This window comes from Nyctereutes procyonoides, unplaced genomic scaffold (genome assembly GCF_905146905.1).
Source record: "Nyctereutes procyonoides isolate TBG_1078 unplaced genomic scaffold, NYPRO_anot_genome, whole genome shotgun sequence".
NCBI classification, from domain to species: Eukaryota; Metazoa; Chordata; class Mammalia; order Carnivora; family Canidae; genus Nyctereutes; species Nyctereutes procyonoides.
The window spans coordinates 25,764,957-25,785,819 of record NW_026575035.1 but is presented as its reverse complement, the minus strand read 5'-3'; the positions used below and the strand labels follow the sequence as shown (position 1 = coordinate 25,785,819).

The 20,863-nt window shown below is 36.2% G+C and overlaps 1 protein-coding gene and 1 pseudogene across 1 annotated transcript in view; both read right to left on the bottom strand.

Annotated features, from left to right (window-relative positions):
- Positions 1–20,863, bottom strand: part of PXDNL (peroxidasin like) — a 428,332-nt gene that overhangs the window by 264,227 nt on the left and 143,242 nt on the right. Inside the window, 1 exon segment of the mRNA XM_055318359.1 lies at positions 14,377–14,448. Within this exon segment, the coding sequence (XP_055174334.1) occupies positions 14,377–14,448 (72 nt within the window).
- Positions 6,956–8,304, bottom strand: LOC129505352 (SWI/SNF-related matrix-associated actin-dependent regulator of chromatin subfamily E member 1-like; annotated as a pseudogene).

The window sequence follows — 20,863 nt, the reverse complement described above, 5'->3', positions numbered from 1 at the left end:
ATCACAAAGGGAAACGATCTTCACAATGGAAACATCTGGTGGACACACATTAACCAAGCAATCAAACTTAGCAGTACTACAGCTGATCATGAAGAAATAATAAGACAAATTCAGGTTATGGTCCCTCCTACCAAATAACAGACTTGGATTCTTAAAATATATCAATGCTTTGACAAACAAAAAAAAATGGATGAATGTTCTGAATTAAAAGATACTACAGAGACATGATAACCTGACAGTGAATGGGTCCTGGGCTGAGAGGAAAAAATACCTATAAATGAAATTTGAGGGACACGTGGGAAAAATTGAATATGGACTCTATGTCAGATAATATTACTGAAGCAAAATTAAAAATCTTAGGAGTAGAGCAATTGCAGTTATGTAAGAAAACGTCTTGTTCTTAAAAGGTGCATAAAAAATTATGGAAGGTGAAGTATCATATCTGCAAATTATTTGTGTTTTAGTTAATTAGAACAAACACATAAATACATGAATATCTATACTATATATGTACATAAAGAGAGGGGAAATGCAAATGTAGCAAAATGTCAACAACTGGAAAATTTATGTAAAAGGTATACAGGTAATCATTGTATTCTTCTGAGTTTGGGGTAGGTTTGAAAATAATCAAATTAAAAATTTTAATAATCAAATTAAAAATAATCATATTAAAATATGTTAACAAAAACTTAAGTAACTCATGAAACTTAACAAAACTATTTGAAGGACCAGAAATAATACCCACTTCTGACATTCTACCCAAGGTTCTCTTCACCCTGGCATTTGAGGAGGGCTTTCTTCCAAAAGAATGCAAGCCAACCAGAGTGGATCAGCATTGGACTAAAACCTACATGTTTCCATGGCGTTATTTAAATAACAGCATGCATTTATTTAATTTCTGTGGTAGAGTATAACCTTTGCCCTTGGTGTTTATTAATTACTGTTGGTCCTCTGGGTCTCAATTATCTTTCCTATAAGCATAATTGAGTAATCCACTTGAGTAATCCATTTGAGTTATCCATAATTGAATTTGAGCCTGCTTCCCAAATGTATTATTTTTATCAGTTTCATCCAGAAACTAGAAGGCTCAAACATGCTGGTGGGAGTCCTGCCAAACTGCTCTGGAGGGAGTGAAATCCAGGGTTTTTAGATAACAGATCCCTGGTGCTTACCCTCTAACTCTTAGGGTCCAACAATACATAATGTTTACAAATTTCTTTTTAAATAACCTCTTATCAAGCTCTATATTTTGGGAGCGGGGGGGGAGTCAGCTCTTTTCCAGAAAACTCTTTTACAATTGCAGGAACAATTGGTTGGACTTTGTTTTAAACATCAAGAAAACTGAGGAGCTCCCATTGCAATTAGTGCAGAGGCAACTCAAGGAAATACAATCACCAGATGTTTGATTTCACTTTGTATAGCTATATTGGTATAAAAACCACATAGTCAAAATTGTTAATATTCTGTCGTGAAAATGTTATTAGCTTTATTTTTAAACCTTTTTTCCCTTATTTATTTTTGTCCTTGTAATAAACTGGTAAAATTTAAAGTGTCTCTCAAAGTGTCTCTCAAAGACACTGTGGTCAGCTGTCTTGCAAGAGACCATTTATTTAGCAGCCTCCTGTAGAGATGACATTGGACTCTGGTGGTCTCATCCTTATGATTCTAGTTGTGTAATTCTTTTTTTTTTAAATTAAGTTTTTAGTTTCAATTTAAGTATAGTTAACATACAGTGTTATATTAGTTTCAGGTGTACAATATACTAATTCAACAATCTTATAGATTAATACTCAGTGTTCATCATCGTAAGTGCACACTTAATCCCCTTCACCTATTTCATCCATCCTCTGATATGTTTTATTTTAAAAGAGTACCCTCAGTAAAAGTTATTTGTTTTCAACAAGAACATTTTTACTTGAAGCATACTTCAGAAAACAAGGTTCTAAAAGATTCTTTTTCCAAGAAAAATAGAATACACATTTTCTTCAAGTCCACCCAGAAGAATACCCTGGCTTAATCACATAAAAGGACACGTAACAAATCTTACATATTCAAGAAGACTGAAATCATATTAAGTATATTTTCTAACTGCAATGGTACAAAACTAAAAATCAACAGTAAACAAAACTTGAAAATCTAAAATGTAAATATTAAATATTTAATATGTAAATATTAACACATGATTACACAAGCAATGGGATAAATAAGAAATCAAATGGCAAATCAAAATATGTCTAAAGACAAAAGAAAAAGAAAACACAATATTCTAAAACCTATGGGATGCAGCAAAATTAGATGTTAGAGTGAAAGTTATGCTATAAATGCTTGTATTAATAAAAAATTCAAATAAACAATGTTACACCACAAAGAACTAGAAAAAGAAGAAACTTAGCTGAAATTTAGTAGAGGAAAAAAATAACAAAGAAAAATCAGAAATGAATAAAATAAAGACCAGAATAAACAGTAATATAACATTTAAAGTAATGACCAGTTCCCCCCCCCAAAAAAAATAAACAAAATTGGCAAAGCTTTAAATTAAAAAAAAAAAGAACTCAAAAACCAAAATAAGAAATGGAAAACAATACAACAAATAATCACAGAAATACATAGTGTGATAACAGATCACTATAAACAATTATATACTAACAATTCACTTAACTTAGAAAAAAACAGGTAATTCCTAAAAACATATAAGTTACCAATATTGATATGAACCTTGAATCCAAGAAATAGGATATTTTCTTAGTCTAATAACAAGAATGAAAGTTGAATCGGAATAAAAAATAGGAATAAAAAATCTCCCAGCATAGAAAAACCCAAGACCACAGGATTTCACTGGTGAATTGTACCAAATATTTTTAAAAAATAATTAATGACACTGTCAAAATCTTACAAATAATGGAATAGAGGGAACATATCATAAGGCCAGTACTACACTGATACGAAGTAGGATAAAAACAATATTGGAACAGGGGCACCAGGGTGGATGCAATCAGTTAAGCATCAAACTCTTGGTTTCTGCTCAGGTCATGATTTCGGGGTCATGGGATCGAGCCCCATATTGGGCTGTGCGTCAATGTGGAATCTGCTTGAGATTCTCACTCCCTCTCCTTCTTCTACTCCCACTCATGCTCTCTTTCTGTCTCTAAAATAAACAAGTAAATCTTTAAAATATATACATATATACATATTTGAATAAAAAAGTCTAGTTTGATAGAAGAATTGCTACTCTAACTTTATTTTGACATTCATTCTTCACCCCCTCACTTTCAATCTGCAGGTGTCCTTAGGTCTAGAAAGAGTCCCTTGCAGGCAGCATATAGATGGGTCTTGGTTTTTGATCCATTCTGACACCTTATGTCTTTTGATTGGAGCATTTAGTCCATTTACATTTAAAGTAATATTTCTTTTAAGATTTTATTTATTTATTTGAGAAAGAGAGCACCAACAGGGGGAGAGGGAAGAGAGAGAGGTAGAAGCAGATGCCCCACTGAACAGGGAGGACAATAGAGGGCTTAGTCTCAAGACCCTGAGGTCATGACCTGAGGCAAAGGCAGACACTTAAACAACTGAGCCACCCAGGAGCCCCTCAAAGTAATTATTTATAGATATGTATTTATTGCCATTGTAATTAATTATTATATTTGGTGGAGTTATTGAATTCCCTAAGTCTATTCCTGCGTTGCCTAATTCTTCTTTCTCTCTTCTGTTCACCTTCAGTGCTCTCCACTACCTGGCCTTCTAAGTCACAAACTCATTCCTCTGCTCCTCCCAACCTGCTGCTCATTGTGCCATGCCTGCTTCCAATCTCACTTATTGATTGCATCCTTCATCTCTGATCGATTCTTTGTAAACTCTTTTGTCTCTATGGGTACGGGTCTCCCTGATGTCTTCTATTCTTTTCTCAAATCCAGTGAGTATCCCTATGATTGTTGCTTTCAGTTCCCCATTAGGCATGTTATTTCGCTTAAATCTCTGGCCTTGGCTTTATCTTGTTCTTTCATTTGGGATAAGTTCCTCCATCTTGGCATTTTGTATAAGTCTCTGCCTCCTTCTGTGTGCTAGAAAAGCCAATTATGTCTCCTACTCCTGAAAATAATGGCCTTATGAAGAAAAGGTCATGTAGTGCTCATGGCCTGGGGCTTCAGGGAGTGTCTGTAGTGTGTGTCGCCTGCACCCTGCTATTGTGTTTTTGTTATGGGCAGTATTTGATCCCTGGCCTAAATGTGGCCAGTTGTGACTAGGTGTGCTGTGGTCTGCTTGTGAAATGAGTCCTGACACCAGCTCCACCAGAACTGAGGCCCTGTAGAACTGTCTGGTCAGGAGATGTGGTGTGCGCAGGGGCTTGTGCTGGTCTTCTGGGGGAGAGGCCCACCACACTGGGACTGAGGCACGTTTGACTGAGAAGGGCTGTCCTGCCAGAATACAGGGGGTGGGGCTTGATGTAAATAAGTTAGGCAGCCAACAGGAGGCTGTGCACGCTTCTCACACATGGCTCTGTGTTTGTGCTGGAGTGTGGGAGGAAAATGTCACCAGTTGGCTCCTTTGTTCTGGAGAGGTGTCTCCATGAATGCTGCCTCTCAGGGATGTGTTCCAAGAAGAGAGAGTGATCTCTCCTCTGTGTGCCCTAGGAGTTCCTCAGATCACTGTCTCCATGCTGTCTGCTCCTTGATTGTTTGCCTGCCTTCTCTCCAGGAGCAGGACAGTGCCCTCTGGGCTCTTTCCCACCCAACCCTGCTGACCTTTAAAACTCAAGGCTTTAAGCCCTGCTGGCTGCAAGAATTCACAAAATTCAGCCCTTCTCGTTTTCCAAAGCAATGGTTCCTCGTGCCTTCCTTCTCTGTGCTCCTCTTTCTCTCGTGCTCTCCTTTGCAATCAGATCTAGTTGTGTAATTCTAACTGTGCTGGCTCACATGAATATAGTTTGTTCTATACTTAATTTTGCATAACTTTAAGTTTACTAGGACCTGACTGGCTAGTAGGTTTAAGCGGTTCATCTTTTTTTTTTCTATAGTTTCTACCTCTCTTTAACATTATTAATTAGGGGCACCTGGGTGGCTCAGGGGTTGAGTGTCTACCTTTTGCTCAGGTCGTGATCCCAGGGTGCCTGGGATCAAGTCCTGTATCGGGCTTCCTGCATGGAGCCTGCTTCTCCCTCTGCCTGTGTTTCTGCCTATCTCTCTGTGTCTCTCATGAGTAAAGAAATAAAAATCTTAAAATATATATATTAGTTACTATATATTCATTATACACAATTTGGAAAATACAGAAAAGTAAAAAGGAGAGAAGAAATTGTGTATAATATTCCCACTAAAATACTGTTTACTGGGGCAGCTGGGTGGCTCAGTTGATTAAGCATCTGTTTTCAGCTCAGGTCATGATCCCAGGAGATCTCTCTGGTCATGATCCCTCAAGACCCAGCCCTGAGTTGAACTCCCTGATCAGTTGGGAACCTGCTTCTCCCTCTCTCCCACTGCTCCTGCTCTCTCTCACTATCTCTTTCTCTCAAATAAGTACATAAAATATTTAAAAAAAAATACTGTTTACTTATGGCTATCAATTTATGGTGAATATTTTAATGACCTCTTAAGTTTACCACTTGATATTTTTGTATAAAAAAATGAAAATACTCATGTAACTACCACACAAACCAAGAAACCGAACATCTGCAACATCATAGAAACCTCCTTCATGCCTTCTTCCAGCTAGTAAACCTCAGCTTCTATCAACATCAAAAAACTTGCATGTTGTTTGAGCTGGTTTTGAAATTTTCATAAATGGAATCATAACATGTCTGGCATAATTCTCCCAACATTTACTGCAATTCATTTATGGATAATTTGGCTTTTCTCAAGCTTTCAGTATTACAAATAATGTTTCTGTCAAATTCTTTTAATTTATTTAAACTCAATTAATTGACAAATAGTTTATTATTAGCTTCAGAAGTAGAGTTCAGGGATTCAACAGTCTTATGTAATACCCAGTGCTTATTATACATCGTGTGCCCTCCTTAATATCCATCACTCAGTTACCCCATTCCCTGACCCCTCTTCCCTCCAGCAATCCTCAGTTTGTTTGCTATGATTAAGAGTCTCTTATTATTTATCTCCCTCTCTGATTTTGTCTTGTTTTTCCTTCCCTTCCCCTATGATCCTCTGTTTTGTTTCTTAAATTCACATATGAATGAGATCATATAATTGTCTTTCTCTGTTTGACTTATTTCACTTTGCATAGTACCCTCTGTTCCATCCACGTTGTCGCAAATTTCTACCAAGTTTTTATACATAACTTTTGAAATACATATGTATTTCCTTTTGTGGATTATGTTTAGATGTGCAATTTCTGAGTCACCAGATCTACATGTATTTAGTTTTAGTGGATACTACCAAACAGTGTTCTAAAATAACTGAACCAATTTACACTCCAGCAGTTTATAAGAGTTCTATTAGCTCCATTATAGGTGAATATATTAGGGTTCTTTTTTGTTGTAATGAAGGTGTGAGGTATCCTATAGTTATGTTGCACTTCTCTGAAGCAAAGGGGTGTTGAATACATTTTCATGTGTGTTTATTGGACATTTGGATGTTATAATTTGTCAAATGGCTGTTCCAAGACGTTATACATTTTTTAGTTGTGGTATTTGTCTTTTACCTACTGATTTGTAAGAGTTCCTGATATACATCCTTTATTGGATATACATAACTGCAAATATCCCAGGCTACGGCTTCTCTTTTTATTCATGAAGGTGTCTCTGGTAAGCTGAAGTTCTTAATTTTAATGAAATCCAATTTATCCAGAATTTTCTTTACTGTTACTGCTTTTTGTGACCTCTGAGAATCATCTGTCTGTCCTAAGCTCCTAAGCGTATGAAGATTTTTTCTTTTTTTTTTAAACTCAAAAAACATTTTTTTTTCATTTAAAAAAAGTATTTAGAACACATAAAACAAGGCAACATTTATTCTTTCTTCTCATCTTCTGGTGTGGGGTCTGTCGGTGGCTCCTCCACTGTTGCACTGTTGCTCTCTGAGCCAGTGTTACTATCACTGGTCCCTTCCTCCGCCATATGGTCCACCCCCTCCTGCCCGCTCCCCTTGTCCTCAGGAGTAGACGTGCCTTCTTCACCGTGCTGTTGGCTTTCTGTTGCTTCTTCAAGGTGTGTCTCCTCTGTCTCCACAGGGATGCTTTCGCCTTCCTTCTTCTCCTGGGTCTTACCAGCAGCTGGCTCTTCCTCGGGAACCATGCTGCTCTGCCTACCTTCAGCTTGCTCTGCTGCTTCTTCCTCCCTCTCCTCTTGCCCTTTGCGTGCCTGCTCTCCTGCCTGGGCAATTTCAGCTGCAACCTCTTCCACATCCACTTCTGCCTTCAAACCGCACAACCTGTGCTTTCTAGGAACTTCCTCTTCTTTTCCTGCTGTCGCTCCTCTATCTGAAGAAGTTCAGCTTCTAGTTTTCGCTGATGAACCATTAAGGACTGGGCCTGTCTTCTGAGGACCTGCATTCTAGCTCTTGTGACAACTGACCGAACGTCTGTCACCACACTCTCACTAGGGATTTCACTGATGAGGCGGTGGTTTCTCTGGAAACGGGCAGTGGCTGTAGGCTTCATTGGAAAGCCATCATCATAGTCATCTGGATCTTCAGCAGGCTGAGTGCTCAGGTAAGGTTCTCCTTTCTCCATGCGAGACTGTCTCTGTTGACTTTCTTCCTCTAAAGCAGCTTTTGCACGACTTTTCGAATTTATGTAAGCAAGGTATGCGGGGGCATTATGCTAGGCCTTCATGGATTCGTTGTACTCTATCTTTTCTGCTTCCTATTCGTTTAAATATTCTTGTTTTTCTTCATCAGTGAGATCTCCCACATGCCACCAATAATCTTGCCAATCTCCCACTTTAGGTCAGGGTGGGAAGCTTTTATTTGGTCCCAGACCTTTCTGCTGTACCTCATGTAGGGCATCAGAGGCTTATCTGGTGGCTTTGGGGGTTCTGGAATCGTAATACCAGAGGATGCCGTGCCCTGGCTGTCGGTGCCCGGGTTCCCTCCCAGCCTGTAGGCGAGATGACTGTATGGACTGTATCCCACAACCCCTGGTGTGCTGGGCATTTGTGTTGCAGGAGCTGGGGTGGGAGGTGGGGCATAAGATGGCCTTTTTGACATTTTGGAAGATTAAGTTCTCAGTTCCTTAAGAATGAATCTGAGACACCGCGGGCAGAAAAAGCACCCACAGCTCCGGCCTCGTTTCTCTGTCCCCGAAGATTTTTTTTCTATATTACCTTCTAGAATCCTTATTATTTTTCCCTTTTACATAAGCTATGATCCATCTAGAATCGATTATTTTATGTGGAGCAAAGTAATGAAATAGTGCCAAAATCTATATTTTTAATCATGGATATTCAAATAACTCTGCACCATTTATTAGAAAATTGTCATTTTCCCACTGCAATGCAGTACACATTAGTGACATTTCAGGTGACCATTTACATGTGGGTCTGTTTCTGGACTCTTCATTCTGTTTCATTTGTGTCTTTATCATTGAACCAATCCCCACACTTGTAATTTATTCATAATAAATATTGATATTTAGTAAAAATCTTTCTACAACATTTTTCTTTAATACTTGACTAGCTATGTGTGGTCTTTTGTAAATTCAGCTCATAAACTTTCTCAAAACAGCCTGCTGAAATCTGATTGGGGTTGCATTGGATCTATAAATCAAATTGAAAAGAAGTGATAATGTAACCCTATCAAGTCTTCCAATTCATAATCATGATATATGTATTCATTTATATCAAATTTCTCTAATTTCTTCCAGTAATCTGTCATAGTTTTCTCATAGAATTATGGCCTTTGTTGCATTTATTTCTACTTATCAACATTTTTAATGTTATTGCAAATTATATCACAAAAATTTTCATTTTTAAAATGGTTTTTACTAGAATGCAGAAATACACTTGATTTTCTATATTGACAAGTTGAGTTATCAATTTTAGTAGCCAGCTTGAATATTACTTTGTATTTCATATATACATAAACATGACATAGGTAAATATTACTATTTTAATTATTTTTTCCAATCCTTATCATTCTTTATTCTTAACTTGATTTATGGAAAAAAATAAGGCTTCCAATACAATGTTGATGTAAATATTAGGAATAAGCATTCATCTCTCATTCCTTATTTTAGGAGGAAAAGTGTTTACTATTTAATTGTTAAGTAGAATGTTTATTACTGATTTTTAGTGGATCTACTCTATCAAATAAAGGAGTTTCCCTTCTATTCATAGCTTGCTATGAGATTTTTTTTAAATTTCAGTAAGTTGAATTTAGAAAGTGTTTTCCACTTTTGTTGAAATACGATTTTTTCACTTTTTTATAATAATGTTGATTTTTGTGTGTAAAACAAACCTTGAATTTCTAGAATAAATCCACTTGGTCATGATCTTTTTCATATATTACTAGAATCATTGTGCTAATATTGTATGTAGTATCCTCATGTCCATATTCTTGAGAGTAATTTACTTAAAATTTTCTTTTCTGCATTTTGCTATCAAGATGCTGGCTTCATAAAATAAGTTGAAAAGTACTTTTTGTTCTGTCAAAGACAGAATTATTTTAATTTTTTAGAAAATATTTTAAATAATTCTCTGGTAAAGCTATTTGAGCCTGCAGTTTTCTTTTGGGGTAACAATTTTAATTAGTTTTGTCTCTTTGTCTGGAATTCAATACCTTTAAGAGAATTCTTCCCTGTATCAGTTTAGTGTTTTATGCAGAATTTATCCCATTAAGTCAAAAAGTTCAACTATAATGGCATGAAGTCACTCATAATAATCTCTCTTTGTGTGTCTAAATGACTGTAGGATGTGAAGTTATGACCTCTTTTCCATTCCTGATACTGTTCACTGTCTTCAAATGTCTGTTTGTTTTACCTTAATTGTCAAAGGCTGATTTCCCTGTGAATAGAATTCAGGTCTTTCCATTATTTTATTTTATTTATTTATTTTTAGCAAAATGCTTTTCCATTGTTTCAACATTTCCATGGTTATTTCTTGAAAGATAGTGTATGTTTACCTAAAAATATTTTTTAAATGAGCCCTTTGTCTTTGGTTTTCAGTGAGTATACTATAATGTGGCTGAATATAATTCTCTGTATATTTAGCCTACATAGTTTCATAAGGTTTCTTGAGTCTGTAACTTGATATCTTTTGTTTTGGAGGAATATTGGTTTTAAAATTTCTTCAAATATTGCCCCTGTACTATTTTCCCTATCACCTTCCAAGTAGATATTTTTGTCATGTCCCTACTTTTTACTGTCTTTTCTGTGTTTTCCATCTTTTTTCCCAGTGTGCTTCCATTTGGTTAATTTGTAATGACCTGTCTTTTAGAACTCTGATTCTCCCTTCTGTCACTAATCTATGATTGAATCAATCCACTCAATTCTTAAATGCCATGAGCTTTTTAGTTCTAAGAAAAACAGTAATTTCCTTTTATCTGGTGAAAATTTCTATCATTTCAGATATTTCCTTAAATACATTAATTCTAGTTATTTTAAAGTCTGTGTTTTACAACTTCAAAATCTTAAACAAACATAGCTTTTTCAGTTACCCTTTATTCTCTTGGTTTTCCTGGCATGTTTGGACATCTTTCATTGGATGCCAGACATTACAAGTGAAAAACTGTAGAGGGTTTGGATCATTTTATATTTTTTCAGAGAAGGTTGGATTTTTTTTTTAGGAGGCAGACAGAATATGGAAGATCACCTTCACCCAGTCTAGATGGGCCACTGCTTCTAGGGCAGAGCTCTTTAGGAGTACAGAATTCAAACCAGGGCATTGGGGCACCTGGGTGACTCAGTCAACTAAACACCCAACTCTTGGTTTTCGCTTAGGTCATGATCTCAGGATCATGAGATCGAGCCTGTATTGTCGTCTGTTTGTCCCTCTCCCTCTACTCTCCTTCTAAATAAATAAATAAATAAATAAATAAATAAATAAATAAATAAATAAATATTTTTAAAGAATAATAAAACCATGAGTATTTATCAGGGGCTTTTTTTCTGCAATGGACCCGAAACCCTTATTTTTGTTTCTCTGGTACCTTGAAATGCCTAAAATCTCTGACTGGCTTTTTAAGTCTTAATAGCTGCTTTATCCTTGGCTTACTGGTAGCCTCTCCCTATGTGTTTCAGTTCAAGTTAGCAAGTGCCTCTATTGAAATGGATGGCAAAATCTTCACCTCATTATTCTGCAGCTGCCTTCTCTCAGGTGTCCTGACCTTCTAGTGCTGGTTGTGGTCGACCTTAAATTCCAATATTTGTCTTCCCAGTCCAGTGAAACTACCATGAAATATAGGACATTGCTTTCTCTTAATCCTCCATGGTCTGCACTTGAATTGGCAAAAGCCCAGAGAAGGAAATTTCCCAGAAGGTTTGAGTCCGTTTAGTGAGCTTCCTTTCTTTCCCAGATTTTAGCTTCTCAAGTCCTGGCTGCCTTCATTGCCATCTGAACTTTCAAAAAGTTGCTTTCTGTATTTTATTCAGATCTTTGAGATTTTTTCCACCTGGATGGTTTGTATGATACTGGCTAGATCGGCATAAACCACGTGTAGTTATTTTTTCTCCTTAAAAAAGTAAGTTACAAAGTAAATAAGTTACAAAATGATCCAACAGGTCTTATTACTAATAATGGGTGGAAAGCCAAAATCTAATCTACATGTTTCTATTATCCCAGAAATTAATGCCTGTTTTAAAATTTCTGCATTCCCCCAGCTAGAAAACTATGCTAATATTTACTGCAGGAAACTTTGTTCCCTTGCTACATCACAGAATAACCTTACAGACAAATCAAATATCCTAACTAAAGCTTTGGCTATTTACAGAGTAACACCTTTGGCAAATCATTAAACATCAATCCTTCAAAGTCTTGAGAGAAAAGAAAACAGTATGCCAAATCTTTAAATAAAAACAATGAAATAGTGACTGGTGATTTATTAACATGATAAAAAGCTCTCATAAAATGAGGCATAGTGAAGATTTCTCATCACATTAAATAAAACATATCTTACCTCATAATTATATTTTATTTGAGAAATATTTTAAAAATTCAGATTTCCTTATAAAATTTGGTAATTTGAGAGTTTAAAAAACAAGAACAACAACAACATATGACAAGCAACTCAGTAATCATACTGGCTGAAAGATTTACTTTTTTCTAACTTTCATCAACATACTTTATAACTATGTTGTCCTCAAAACTCATTGAGCAATTAGGGCTTCCACACTGCTATAGCACAAGTTCCCTCCAATCTCAGTAGTCTTTCAGTGTCCCACTTCTGACCTCACTTCTTTCTCTCTTCCACAATTTACTACTTGAGTGATCCATCATCTGTTATTCCACAGATGTAGCCTTCCTGAAAGCTATCATGAGAAATCATATGAATCGGCAGTTAACAGATCAAAGTGTGTGTGAATCCTGACTCTGCCTCTTTCTAGATGTATGAATGTGGGTAAATTACATTATAGTTTGAGTCTCAGTTTCCTAATTGGTATAATAGAAATAATAACATCTATCACGCACAGTGAGGCAGCAAGAAATGGAGATAATGTACATAAAGCAGCCAGTATACAATGAGGCTTGTAGTTAACACCACAAATGATAATTATTTCATTTCGTTTTTTTTACCAAAAATATTTAGACACAAATTAATAATAAGTATTGTGTCTACCAACTGAAGAGGCAGACTGTCCATTAATAATTACAGTATTGTGTGCTGTAACTCCAAAATGTGGTCAAACTGCAATAAAATCATCATTTTGCTACATCCCTCAAAAAACTTATAAAATGGCAACTATATTGAAAGAAAAGATTAGATAAAACATGATAACATGAACAATTTGATAAATTAAGATGTTTGCTTTTCTATCATCTACATATTTCACTAGATAGTGGCAGAAGGCTTAATGATGGTGTTCATCAAGTGTCAGACCCCAGAGAGATACTTGTTAAAATGCTAATTTTGGGGTCCCTTCTAAGAAGTGTGTCCACAAGTTCTCCAGTAAACATTTTACCTATTAGGTTTGAGAACAACTTCTTTATTGTTAAATTACAAATAAACCTTGCAGTTCTTACTTCCTTATGCTCTTACATCACCCCAACCAGAGATACTGAGATAACATATTCAGGCAAAGTTATTGGGAAGAAACCAGGTGGGAAAAGTACAAGCATAAAGTCATAATCTCAACCCTAAAGTTAGCTATAATGTGGTGATAAATTCAGCTAGGATGAAAATGTTAACTCAATTATGAAAATATTATATCAAGAAAACTAACCCATGTAGTTCAAAAAGCACTGAATATTCTTAACTTCTAGAAATTTCAACCTATGGATTAATCTAAATGCAGAATAAATAATTTTAAATATTGAGCACTGTTCATACATCTAAGCTCCCTGTCATCATCTCTCATAGCATTCCAGTTTCCTCCATTATAGCAGTTAGTTGCCATATATTTTTAAAGATTTTATTTATTTATTCATGAGAGACACAAAGAGGGGCAGAGATATAGGCAGAGGGAGAATTAGGCTTCCTGCAGGAAGCCTGACGTGGGACTCGATTCCAGGAACCTGGGATTACGACCTGAGCCAAAGGCAGACACACAATAAATAAATAAATAAATAAATAAATAAATAAATAAATAAATAAAAGTGTTCTACACATTGAAAATTTTTATCATACCTTAGCCATAAAGTTGTAACTTTTCCTCTAAATACATGATTTTAAGGATATTTGTGGTATTAAAAATAAGAAGATCCAATGGCATGCTCTTCACCAGCATGGACTTTGTAGTCACAGATCATGAGTTTTAATTCCATGTCTATTGTTTTGGCTAGGGGACCCATAAGGAAATTATTTAACTATTCTTTCTCTTCATCCATGAATCTTTTCTAAACAAAAAGAACATAAAGACAATTAGATAAGTAGGAATATCTCCCAGATTCAGAAGGTAGCAAAAATATAGGCAGTGAGGCACTGGAAAGAAGCAGAGAATTTCTAGTTACAAGAACTAGCAAGGTTTCACTCCTATACTAGCTGTTCTTTTACTCTCCAAATAACTTTTTTTTAAAAGATTTTATTTATTTATTCATGAGAGAGAGAGAGAGAGAGAGAGAGGCAGAGACACAGGCAGAGAGAGAAGCAGGCTACATGCAGGGAGCCTGACGTGGGCCTTGATCCTGGGTCTCCAGAATCAGGCCCTGGCCTGGGCCAAAGGCGGCGCTAAACTGCTGAGGCACCCAGGCTGCCCTCCAAATGACTTTTCATGGCAAACTGCAATCCAACTAGCTTATAATTTTAGAAACTTCACAGATAAGCAATAAGTAGTACTCACAGAGTGTTCAAAGTCTTGAGTTTCTTGAAGGCACTCCCAGGAATTTCTCGTATTCTGTTAAACCTCAAGTCTCTGTGAACATAAAAAGGAGGAGAAAAGTTATAATATGTGGATTTCATTGGTGTTATTATTTCTAGAAGCTTGAAAACTAATTCTCCTTTTATAAACAAATTATAATACTAAAGGACTAAACCTAAGAGAGAACTAGGTATATTTTGCACTAATCATTAGGTAGGTACATTGTTTACCACAGATTATGTATATCAGGTGTTATATGCTAGTCCAAAGATGCCAGACAAGTGCAACTAGTTACAGAGCTCTTCAAAGTATTTAAAAGCAGTTGTACCATTTTCTTTAGGTCATATTTGTATGACACCAAAACAAATTCTATATATGGCAACATGGCAATCGAGCATAAATAGTTTGGACAATATTGATAGATCAGATGTCACTTATCAACATAACACCATCAGTTGGATTTAGGCAAAGTTATTATTAATTAGTTAATTTTTCTTCATAGTCCAGAAATACAACAGCCTTCTAGGAAGTATTAAAACAAATCAACAAAGCGATGAGTTTAAGAGAGACAACTAACATTCTCTTTCATCAATTAATACATTTATCATTTTATTCAGTGTATAAATTATTGAGTGCCAACTACATGCCACATATTGTGTTAGGTAACAGGGACACAAAGATGAGCACTATATGGTCTCTACTACTGAGCAGGCACAGTTGAATTGAGGATTACAAACAAATTTATAGTAATTATAGCACTAGTATATAAAGTTTTAGTAGTACAAAAGAGCAGCAAACAAAATATTATGCACAGATAGTCAACTTAGGTATTGGTCTGAGAGAAGAACCCTCTATCAGTGAGAGAAGAACCCACTTCACTCCCTGTGATTTTGATGGAAATGTCAATCATGTGCCCTTCAAGAGGGTGACTAAGGCCAGACAACTGTCTCCTTGGACACACTCTTTTCTTTTCTTTTCTTTTCTTTTCTTTTCTTTTCTTTTCTTTTTCTTTTCTTTTTTTCTTTTCTTTTCTTTTTTTTCTTTTTTTTTTCTTTTCTTTTCTTTTCTTTCTTTTCTTTTCTTTTCTTTTCTTTTTTTCTTTTCTTCTTTTCTTTTCTTTCTTTTTTTCTTTTCTTTTCTTAAGATTTTATTTATTTGTTCATGAGAGACACAGAGAGAAAGAGAGGCAGAGAGAGAAGCAGGCTCCATGCACTGGGAGCCAGATGTGGGACTCAATCCCAGGACTCCAGTATCATGCCCTGGGCCAAAGGCAGGCGCTAAACCGCTGAGCCACCCAGGGATCCCCTGGACACATGGTTTCTTTTGTGAGGAGCATATGACTCAAGCAAAGCAAATTGGGAGTATTCATGAGTGTTGAATAGCTGAATAAAATAAAGTCACGTTCTTTGTCTGGGATCAGAGATTAGGAAAAGTGAGCATCTAGGGCTATTAGTGTCCAGGCTGGAGAATAAAACCAGAGACAAATAGGGCCAAAGTATGGGAGAAGAAAACAAAGCTCTGCCTCCAGCTACGCCTGGACCAAATTTACCTCCTGACTTTTTAGTTATCTAGACAATAAAGTGTCATTCTGATAAGTTTATTTGACCTGAGTTTGTATCATCAATGTGGGAAGCACATGAGAAAGATGAAATAATTTGTTTGGAAATAAGAGAGAAATGATAGAAAATTTTTACAGAGCATTAATGTGCCAGGAAAACAAACACAAAAGCAAAAACAAAAAACAAAATATCTACTTCCCCTCAACTAATTTCTCAAAATAAAAAATTTTAACAGCATAAAAAGTAGTTCTATTTTAGAATATTTGGCTCAAAAATCTTTATAAGATTACCTTAAAATTCTATCATTTTACATTTCTCTTAAGTTGACTCTGAAAGAATATGTACAAATTCTGTAGGAGATTTTTCAATTAAAATCATTCAACTAAATCCTGACACCAAAAAAGAAAAAAGATGCATGGAATTTTTAAAAAGATATTCAATTAAAATAGCTCATTGTGAATATACCTCTTTGCAAGATGGAATACACTGCTTAAACAACATACTTTGTTATTCGATGTGTCTGTACTATATTTTTTAAAGAAATTTTATAAATGATGTGAAATTCTGCCTATAAGCTATATGGGATAAAGTTATATAAACCCAAAGACTCTAAACCCATTGGTTTTCCTTCAAAATGAAGTTTAAATTACAGAAAGGACTCTCCTCTCACATCAATCTATAGATCCTAATAATCCTCCCAAATTGAGCTTCCAATAATACAAGAAGAGAGTAAATATAAAAGGATAAATTAGTCTCCATTTTTTAGGCTTTGAATTTTTTAAAAATTCAGAAAAGCTCAAACAAGAAAAGAATACTTTTTATTGTCCATATCCAGAATTAACAACTGTTATCAGCTGACATAGTTGCTTCTATTTATAATTTTATACATTTTTATTTTGATTGCATAAATCACATGTAAAAATATATTACAGGTAAAGTAAAAGTCTCTTTTAGCCACTATCTTAATTTTAGCTATGTCTCTTTCTTCCCACGTATAACCTCTCTCCTGAGTGTGATGCCTCTCTTCAGATATACACACATATATAGGGATATGAAAAAATATAAGGTAAAACATTATACATATAAAAATATGAAAATAGGGGATTCCTGGGTGGCGCAGAGGTTTAGTGCCTGCCTTTGGCCCAGGGTACGATCCTGGAGACTGGGGATCGAATCCCATGTCGGGCTCCCGGTGCATGGGGCCTGCTTCTCCCTCTGCCTGTGTCTCTGCCTCTCTCTCTCTCTCTATCTCTCTCTGTGACTATCATAAATAAATTTAAAAAATTTAAAAAAATAAAAATATGAAAATAAACATAATGTGGGTAAATATAAAATATTTAGCATTTTTAAGTTTACAAAAATGATATTAAACTTTATATTATTTTCCTTTTTAAGATTTTATTTATTTATTCATGAGAGACAGAGAGAGAGGCAGAGACACAGGCAGAGGGAGAAATAGGCTCCCTGTGTGGAGTCTGATGTGGGACTGGATTCCAGGACACCGGGATCATGCCCTGAGCTGAATGCAGACACTCAATTGCTAAGCCACCCAGGCATCCCAAACTTTACATCGTTTTTAACACCTCTTTTTCCCCCTCTACTGCATCTCATCTAGGTCATTCCTTGACCCATAAGGATCTAGATATTTATCCCCAATTGTTCTATAATATTCCACGGTACAGATAGGCCACAGTTCATTTACATTTACATTCACATATTCCCTTAGTGACAGCTATTTTGACTGTTTCAACTTTTTGCAGCATTTACAAACAATATTTCAATAAACATGCATCTATTCTCCCTGTGTACATGAAGAAATATTTCTCTGGAGCATATTTAGAATTAGGATTGCTAAATCATAGCATATGCGCAGCTTCTTTTTTACAAAATGATGTCAATTCCAAATTTGTTTTCAATTAAATAGCGCAGAAGTAATATAAGTAATTAAAAATAGTGTGAAAAGATGCTTGAACTAATCACCAAATTGCTATTTTAAGCTCTTCACTGGATTGATTTAAGAGTCAAGGTGCTAAGTGTGTTGGTTATCATAATTCCCTCCTGTATTCACTAGCAAGCAAAACTAAGACCTCCTCCCACAAGAACTGTGTGGCGAGGTGTCCACTGTCCCAAGGATTACTCAAGGGATTGTGAGATACAGGATCCACAGTTCTCACTGCTCAGGGAGCCATAGGACACCTCTTCCAGAGAAGCAAAGCACACTTAGAGACCCAAAAATTATTTCCCCATTGACTTAAATTCCCATAAAGTGTATACAAATGCACCAAAGTTAGCTTGTGAGCACTTGATCTTCTTTGCTATTCTACCACATAAACTTGTGTAGTCAGGTACATTATGAACTCAAACGCTAAGGAAAAACTTACCTTACTAATTTTAATTGCTGCATTTCAGGATTGCATATGGAGCATTATTACATAATGCATTGTTACAGTATTATTTACTGTACCTTTTGATGAATTTATACCAAAAGATCATCTGAATTCAAATGACCACCAAATCTGGATCAGACTGTCCTCTGTGTAAATAAGTTTATCTAAAAATATAATTAATTTCCACATATTGCTTCTATATTTTCAAGATGGATCCCTACAATTTTACCCACACAAAATTTGTCATGTACAGAAAACTTCTCTTAGCATAACTTGTAGCATTGTATTTTCACTCTTTGCATAGAGTGAAAATTGGATTTTTATGTATCCTGCACAATTCATCCCTTTATGATATATGTAATATTGATAAAATAATATTCACAAAAATAACAATCATTATTTACCACAATTTTCATCCCATTCATTGTTCACTGGAATTCAATTTAGAAACAATTTTAGGAAATGCACCAAGATGAAAACTAGCACATGGTGCTTACTGGCAGTGGTTAAACATGAGTTTGTCTATCTGGCTGGCTGGCTGGCTTGCCCGCCCCCTAGCTGCTAAAGCTGGAGAAGAAATGTTGAACAATTTTTACGGTGAAAAATTTGGAATCGATGTTTCTAACCAATAAGAAATAGGTTTTAGTTCAAATTCAATCCAGAAGATTCTCCTTCCAAAAAGTTTTAAAGGAACCCCTACTGTACATAGAGGGCAGAGAACAAGCATGGACAGACATCAACGTGAACTAGCTTCAAACAAATTAGCACAGCTCAAGATCATGTTACTTAGTTCTGCGAGGAAACAGGGCACATCACACCCACACCACAGCCCATTACACGCCTCTGGGTGGGTTAGATGGAGTTATACCATGTCTGTGTGGAAAAGTCCAGAGAAAGACCTTACAAAGGGATAGAGAGGCTAGAACTCAGAGGTATGAGTTCCCAGTATATTTTATAAATGCCAAACACAGGGCATATTTTTTGAAAACATTAAACTAGTGAGTGTTTAAACACAAAAAAATTAAATTGTAATTGTCCACAGAGGGTAGTCCAGTTTAAGTTGTAAGATGAATGTGTTGCTCTTGAAAGACACTATCAGCCTACCCTGGGACTGAACGTATAGGTCATTAGGAGATAAACCAAAGTCTAAATTTCAGTTCTTGAAGGTGAGACCCAGGCCACACAGCTCGTCTGGTCCTGCTGTGATGTGGGTCCTCCTACTAGTTCTCTGGTTGGAGATGGTCTTCAGTTTATTATGAGTAGATGCCTGAGCTAAGGGGGCCTATTCCTAGCCATTATAGCTAAGAATCTGGCACTGAGAGAGCAAAACAAATAAGGGGAACTCTCAGAGAGCACCAACTTAACAGGCTGATTTCTATGTAAGTGTGCTGCCTGTTTTCTCATAAGTGAGAAATATTCATCCTGGCAGAAAGCCTATCTTCATGAAAAAAAAAAAAAAGATCAAGTAGATCTGTACTTGAGCCAAAAGCATTCCTGTTGAAGGTGGGGATGCAACTAAGTCATTGTAAAGTCAAAAGCATAAAGCTGCAGAAACAACGTAAGCAGGTTCTTGTCACCCCTTGTTTCCAGGAAGGGCAGGAGGGAGTGGGATTACTCCGGAAAGTCCAGCCATCATCATCTTTGCCAGGAGCACACACCTGTGCATTCCTCCCTCCCATCTGTCTCTGTCCCTACTGCCAGGTCCCCTGTCACTCTGATCCCAGCTCCTAGAGCTTCCCAGCCTCTAATCTCCTTTCTCAGATGCTGTGTATGTGCTATTCCCTCATTCATGGTGTCTAGCTTGCCCAGACCTTGGAATCAGGGGAAGAATGTAAGAGATCTCTCCACAACCTCTCCTGCTGCCCTAAAACATCTTATCTTTCCATCTCACCATCCTTTCAGGGAATTGGAAAAACATTTTCCAGACCTGAGGAAGAGCAGTTGGAGGATACCAGTCAATGCATGGCTTGCCTGATTCCCAATCATGTTCTTTGTTTGATCTCAGGTTCATTTTCTGCCTACCAAGTGTTATGCAGCCAGAGCTTGAGACTAGCATCTGCTGCTGTTTGTCTGGCCTGATGTTAACCTGTTATGAAAGGTAGTTTATGTGTCAACTTGGCTAAGTCATGGTACCCAGATTTTGGTCAAGCATCAGTCTAGATGTTGCTGTGAAGGTATATTTTTATATGTGATTAACACCAAGATCAGTAGACTTTGGATAAAACAGAAACCCTCCATAATGTTGGAAGGCCTCATTCAATCAGTTAAAGTCCTTAAGATGAAAAGATGGAAGCACCTTGAGAAAGGGGAAATTCTGCCTTGAGATGGCCTTCAGACTCGAGCTACAAATCAACTCTTCCCTGGTTCTCTAGCTTGCCAGCCTCCTCTTCAAAATTCAAACTTGCTGGCCCCCATGAAAGCATGAGCCAATTCCTTAAAATGAACCCTCTCTCTTTTCTATTGGTCTGTCTTGAAAAGGTCCTATTGATCTCCATTTCTTATTTGTTCAGTTTCTCTAGAAAA